The following is a 7264-nucleotide window of genomic DNA, read 5'->3' as shown; positions in this document are numbered from 1 at the left end:
TGAGCGGCCGTCCAGAAGCCGGCGACTGATCTGCCTCGCCCAGGAAGAGCGCATGATGGTGCCAACTTGGGCCAGTGAAGCAACATCCTCCACATCTAGACTGAAGAACAAAGCAACAGCAATTTCTCTGTTCCCCGTCCCCCAATTCCCCAGCACTCTTCCCATCCCCCCAATTCCCCAATAAAAAATTTTTTTTTAAATCTTAAAAAAAAAAAAAAAGAATCTACCAATAACTCTCAAGGTTTTACTGGCTAATTGCCAATACTTACACCCCACTACTGCTGTCCTAGACCCATGTAGAATTTGGGTTATTATATAGTTACCATATCAGATGTGCTGAATGGAAGACTGTATGTATGCCTCCCTCTCCAAACTAGATGTTTCCTAAAAGCAACTTCCCTGCCATTTAGTCAGAGATCCAGAAGACAAAAGCGCTCCAAAAATACCTCTGGCTGTGGAGTGGACCAGGACTAGAACTTGGGTTTTCTAACATCTAGTCCTGGGCCCCTTCTCTCTCATCATACCAACTACATTTACTAGAAATTTTTAAAGATTGCTAAAATTATAGAGAAATATGAAGTAAACGTTTAGGCTGATAACAGCTGAGAAAATGTAACCAATGATAATCCATCTTATAAAGAATAGTTTTAAAATATTCACCAAGCAATTCTTGAGAATGATATGGTTGCAAAAATAAAGCTATTTTAAGATTATATTTGTCTTTCTTCATAGAAAGACAATGTTTTAAGGATTTCTATAAAACACGATTCTACAGAACCTGATGCTTTAAAAAATATATCAGAAACTTGACAAAGTTAGTCATCCAAACAAGATTCTTCATGATAATTAGCAAATTCAAAAAATAGAATCCTTGATCACAAATATTAGAAGTTAAAAATTTACAAAGGTATTTTGACAAACCACCAGATTACATACTAAATTGACAGAGTTTTGATTTGTTCTGGTGCTCTGTAAAATAACCCTAGAAAGGAGTAGAAACAACACTGCTATTCAGGAAAGTACCTTATAATTTATTAATTCTAATAGGCCCTTCCATTTTGGGGTTTCTTTGGTTTACTTTTCTCATTTTCTATAATTTTCTTTATGTTAGAAAATTGTACTGAAAGCGATTTTAAATTTACATAAAATAGTATTCTTCCTGAAAGGTCATGTAAATGTGTAAAAATTAACTTTATTTTCTTTTCTTGGAAAAGACTTTAATATTTTCTTCATTTAGTGGTTTTACACATATTTTATTTTATTTTATTTTATTTATTTTTATTTTAAGGAGGGCGCAGCTCACTATGGCCCATGCGGGGATTGAACCAGCAACCTTGATGTTATCAGCACCATGTTTTATATATGTATATTAATATTTTCAAAGCTAACTTATTGGAACTCTTTTGGTCAAGGAGGTTTCATAAACCTCCCAAAAGTGCATAAACTTGTATCTTTGGAAAGAATTACTTGCAGAATATATGCAAACATAAAACAAATTTTCATCTTAAAAAATTTGTATTTTTACAATCAGTGTCACCATATGTATTAAAAACCACTGAAATTAAATAGGAAGAATGGTTTATATAACTTATATAAGTTATAACATAAGTTTTAAACATTGGAATTGATATTCTCTAATATTAATTACAGAAAATAAGAAATGAGTGTAGGATGAGGAAAATATGGCCTTTAATTCTGCATGTGTTGTGGGCATTTTTCAAGATACAGTTATTTAAATCACTCTGTCTTTTCTTGGTAACTTTCCTTTTATTTATTTTGGGCTTAGTGATATAGTTCTCTTTTAGGCTTACAAGGACTGAAGCTTAGTTTTAATGCTCTGCAAATCAACCTCATTTTAAAAAATTAATCTTGAAAACAGCTTCCTGCTATATTTACTATGTAACACCTGCGTATTATAAACATTATTTAATTTTTTCAAATATAACTTGTAACTTTGTTTTCACCACTCAACATTTCTTTCCATCTGTAATACTCCCATTAATATAACTATGAGCTTAAGACAGAAAAATAATATGTAGGAAACTATGAAAATCAGAATCTACAGGCCCTTTCTAAATCAGGTTCACATTAAAGATTATTTTGAACTCTGTATCTGGGCACTCTTTAGTAAAGCATGTCTTAAATTAGTACAGAGATGTCTCAAATGACATTTCAGTTTGATTTGGAAATGTGTGTGTCAATCAAATTATTTAATTTGAGGGAAAAAAGAGACCAAGAGCAGAAGTAAAGGTATACATTGGTCTCACATAGTATTCCAAAGTCCACATTTTGACACACTGAATATAAAATCTAGATTTGAAAACAGAAAAACGACATAATTTTGAGCTTCTCAAAGTCTGTTTTTCCCACCTCACTATTTCCTCTGGGTAACAGTTGTTGATGCTGTTGATGTATTCTTGAAGGAGAGATCCAGGTTCTGCTTTTATCTCCTGAAGCTTTTTAAGTCCACCACTTGTTACAAAAAGTCGTCGAGCTTTGTTATCACGTGGCAGCACCTTGAAAAATGAAGCACATGAAAATGTCAGTTTTCTTTTTCCAAGTTTGAGTATTACTACTGAAAAGCAACAATATATCTCAGGGACCGTGAAAGAGAATTTATGTCCAATATACCTGTAACATAATGAGCCTCAATTTGCTGATGAGTGGAAGTAAAATGCAATCTTTTTGGAAATGTACGACCTTTTTCTGTTGTGGAGTTGGAACATAGGCAATGAACAAAAGCAAAGGCAATGGAGAGCTACTCCTATACATAAAATGTAAAGTGGTGTCCCTCTTTGCTGATACCCAATGAAAATCATCCCCCGCTTACAAAATTAAAGGCAAACTCCTTAGCAAGGCCCAGACAGCTTTCTGTGAACCAGTAACTAAGTACCAAGTGCTTCTCCAGCTTCTTTTCTACCGAACTCTCTCCCAAAGGGTACATGCCAGGCCATTTCTTGCCTTTGCCCATGCTGTTGCCATTCCTGGACTGCCCTTTTACCTCCCCACACCTGCTTGGCTAACTCTTGCTCATCTTTTAAGATTTAGCTGAGGTGTTACTTCCTTTAAGAAACTTATCTGAGACACCCCTACTCTGTTATGCCAGGATGAGTTAGGTACTTTTCTTCTCTCATAGCATTCTGTTAAACCACATCGGTGAGCTTGCCATATAATATTTTAATTATCAGTTTATATGTCTGTCACATATACATCTCATGAAGGCAGAAACTGTACATTCAATCATTCATTTATTTTTCTAGTGCCCGGTGCCTAACAGATGCTCAATAAATGTTTAACAAATGAATGAACATACTAAGGAGTAGGCAGAGAAAGGAAACTGAGATGTTAAAGAGCTAGAAGAAGAATCAGGAAAGTAAGGAATCAACAAATCTAAAAGAAGATTTTAAGAAGCAGCCAATGAAAACTAGAGAATGTCACTGAACTTGACAATGAATGTTTGTGTGTCAAGGGGAAAGAGCCAGTGGAGATGAAATTAATTATGCAAGACAACTATCCAGACTTGGAAAGTTCTGGAGGGATGGTTTGTAATGGGGGAATTCCCGCTCTCTTCCTGGGTCATTGCCACTATTCCCTCTGACAGAAACACCCTTCCTCTCACCCACCATTGTTACTCTTTNCCGGGAAGAGCGCAATGATGGTGCCAACTTGGGCCAGTGAAGCAACGTCCTCCACAACTAGACTGAAGAACAAAAGAACAGCAACTTGTCTGTTTCCCTTCCTCCAATCCCCAGCACTGTTCCCATCCCCCCAATTCCCCAATAAAAATCTTTTTTAAAAAAAGATATAAGAGGGCTAAATGGATAAGAAAACAAAACCTTTACATATGCTGCTTACAAGAGACTCATTTCAGATTGAAAGACACACAGAGACTGAAAGTAAAGGGATGGAAAAGATATTTCATGAAAATGGAAATGAAGAAAAAACAACTGGAGTAGCAATACTTATAACAGATAAAGTAGACTTTAAAATAAAGGCTACAACAAGAGACAAACAGAGACCCAGTAATCCCACTTCTGGGTATTTATCCAAAGAAACCCAAACCAAGGGGACATGTGCATCCATATGTTCATTTCAGCATTGTTTACAATAGCCAAGATGTGGAGGCAGCCTGGTGTTGATGGAAGAATGGGTAAAGCAGAGGTGGTACATATATACAATAGAATATTGCTTGGCCATGGAAGGGAATGGGTTCTTGCCATCTACAACAACATGGATGAACCTGGAGGGTATTATGCTGAGTGGAGTGTCAGGCAGAGAAAGACAGGTGCAATGTAATTTCGCTTTTTTTCTTTTTTTTAAAGATTTTATTGGGGAATTGGGGGAGGGGAACAGCGTTGGGGAATCTGGGAAGGGAAACAAACAAGTTGTTATCCTTTTGTTCCTCAGTCTAGTTGTGGAGGATGTCGCTTCACTGGCCCATGTTGGTATTATCATTGCGCTCTTCCCGGGTGAGGCAGTCGCCCACCGGCCATTGGACGGCGTTTCACGGTGGCTCACGACAGTTCACGAAAACTCACGCCAGCTGCCAGCCAGCCCCACTGCAGCCTACGCCATCAGAGGCGAGTCACAGCAGCCCAGCTCCAGGTCGAGCTGTTATTCACCATCTTAGCTGTAGAGGGCGCAGCGTCACTGGCCCTCATGTGGGATCTGAACCGGGGGCCCTGCTGCTCAGAGCTGGCGTCACAAGCCAACTTCTAACCAATGCGCCACTCAGCCGACACTGATTTCACTTATGTGGAATTTAAAGAACAAAATAAACAAATAGAAACAGACTCATAGATACAAAAGCCATTTTGATGGTTGTCAGATGGGAGTGGTGTTGGAGGTATGGGTAAAAAAAGGGGAAGGAATTAAGAAGTACTAAGTGGTTGGTTGTTTGGTTGTTACAAAGTAGTTGGGGGATGTAGGGTACAGCATAAGTGATATAGTCAATAATATTGTAGGACCTACGTATGGCGTCAGATGGTTACTAGATTTATCAGGGTAATAGATGGGAGGGGGGTTGGGGAACACGGTGAAAAGGTGAAGGAATTAAGAAGTACGAATTGGTAGTTACAAAATAGTCATGGGGGTGTAAATCATAGGGAATATAGCCAATGATATGGTAATAACTATGTATAGTGCTAGGTGGGTACTAGACCAGTCAGGGAGATTACTAGTGTGTGTGTGGGTGTGTGTGTGCGCACGCGGAGGGGAGAGAGAGAGGGGAGGAGGAGAGGGAGCATCACCTCAAAGAACTCAAAAGACTGTGGTAGATAAATAGCAAAACATTTAAGGGATGTCAATGCAATGGCTAAGAAAGGGTATTTTGAAAGCAAGATCCAGTGATAGTATTTTATTACAAAAATTTCGTTTTTATTATGTCAAGTAACTGATGTTGCTTTCATGATCATAGCTAATAGGTTTTTTTTATAAGTTAGACAACACAGTCTATCATTACTAATCAAATTCTGCATTCTGACTTAGAGATTATTCTCAACGTATGTTTTAATCAGATCTGGTCACCATAAAAATGAAATTTCTGGGAGCATAATTCATATTAAAGAGCTATTTTCTTCATAGTTTACAAATATTCCATCTTGCAAACCTAGGAAATTAATTATTTTCATTTGTTCTTGGGCATCTATAGTACAAATTTATTTTTATAAATTGAACATTTTATGAAAGATTTACTATAAAAGAATTAAATATATTGATCAATATATTGTGGGATGCTTCATATACCATGGAAAGCATTAACATACATATAAAAACATGTCAAATAAAATTTGGCAGACATTCTAGAATATAATAAAAAAATAAAAAATTCTAAATAAGTATAATTAAAAATTTTCCAAAACACTTAAAATAATTAAGCCTCCTAAGATGTTTTCTCCAGATGAAACAATGTTCAAGACTTGCTTTGTCCTTTGTTATTTATCTTTATCTGCTCAGATGCTTGACTGAAAAACTCTTAATTTACAGTATACTAATTTCTTCCACAATTAGTCAAGTTACAGTGGACAAAACAGAACTGTATTTTCTCAATAGTATGCTTTTATAGGCAGTCATAGTTAAACAGATACACACACACACACAAAGCTACCTGAAAGAATGTTTTTCTTCTACAGGCCTCCTACTCTGGAAAAATTGCCCTCAACAGTGGGTCTCTTCAAAGAATTCATATACTGAGAAATTCACAACTGTTTCTCTTTCCGTCTGAGTTACTCACAACTTTTAAAGTAAGCCTTACCTTCCTTGGCCTTAGGCCTTATAAATATACCAGTTACAAGATAGGTATTTTTTATGTAAATGGCAAGAAGTAGATTTTTAAAAACCTAAACTTGAAAAATTGTTCTGTTTAATATGGTAGCTACTAACCACATGTGGCTATTCAGCATAGAATTATGGCTAGTATGTTTGAGGAACTGAATTTTTCATATTTAATATTAATAAAAATTTATACTGAGTTCAGTCATTGGAAATACTTTAGGCATGTTTGGAACAACTCATAAATCTATTTTTTCATCTGAAAACTTTATATAATCTAAATAGAGATAAGTATTTCTGATGAAATTTAGCATCTGAGTTGAGATGTGTAGGAAGTGGTAAAATACCCACCAGATTTCAAAAACTTGGTATAAAAAATATAAAATAGCTCATTAATAATTTTTATATTGATCACAAGTTGAAACATTAATATTTTGATTTACTGAGCTAACAAAAAGTATATTATGAAAATGTATCTTATTTTATTATACTTTTTTAAATGTAGCTATTAGAAAACTTTTTGTTTTTTGTTGTTTTTTTTAGCTGAGCCATCCTGCCACCTGTTGGCAGCTCAGCGGCAGCTCAGCTCAGGCAGGGAATTGAACCCGCAGCCCTGTTACTCAGAGCTCGTACTCTTGAGTAGGCTCTTAACCAACTGAGCCACTCGGCCGGCCCAGAAAACTCAAAATTAACTATGTGACTCACTTCATATTTCTGTTGGATACTACTTCCTTAAAATTAGGTCCCCAGTAAATAAATTAGAATCTACCAATAGGGCCGGCCGAGTGGCGCATTGGTTAAGAACTGGCTTGGGACGCCAGAGGGCCCCGGTTTGGATCCCACATATGAGGGCCACTGACACTGCCCTCCACAGCTAAGATGCTGAACAAAAGCTCAACCTGGAGCTGGGCTGCCGAGAGTCGCCGGCGATGGCGTAGGCTGCAGCCCCTGTGGCAGTGGGTTGCCATGGGCTACCGTGTGTAGCCAGCAGCCA

General features: G+C 36.9%; 1 protein-coding gene across 1 annotated transcript in view; it reads right to left on the bottom strand.

Moving 5' to 3' along the window:
* Window positions 1–7264, bottom strand: part of LOC109377541 (sperm-associated antigen 6) — an 81827-nt gene that overhangs the window by 6608 nt on the left and 67955 nt on the right. The window contains exon 10 of the mRNA XM_019633928.1: window positions 2371–2516. Within this exon, the coding sequence (XP_019489473.1) occupies window positions 2371–2516 (146 nt within the window). The remainder of the gene's footprint in view (window positions 1–2370; window positions 2517–7264) is intronic.

Source organism: Hipposideros armiger, unplaced genomic scaffold, assembly GCF_001890085.2.
Source record: "Hipposideros armiger isolate ML-2016 unplaced genomic scaffold, ASM189008v1 scaffold_1439, whole genome shotgun sequence".
In the NCBI taxonomy this organism is placed as follows: Eukaryota; Metazoa; Chordata; class Mammalia; order Chiroptera; family Hipposideridae; genus Hipposideros; species Hipposideros armiger.
The sequence above is the reverse complement of the archived record's forward strand: the minus strand, read 5'-3'. Positions and strand labels throughout refer to the sequence as shown.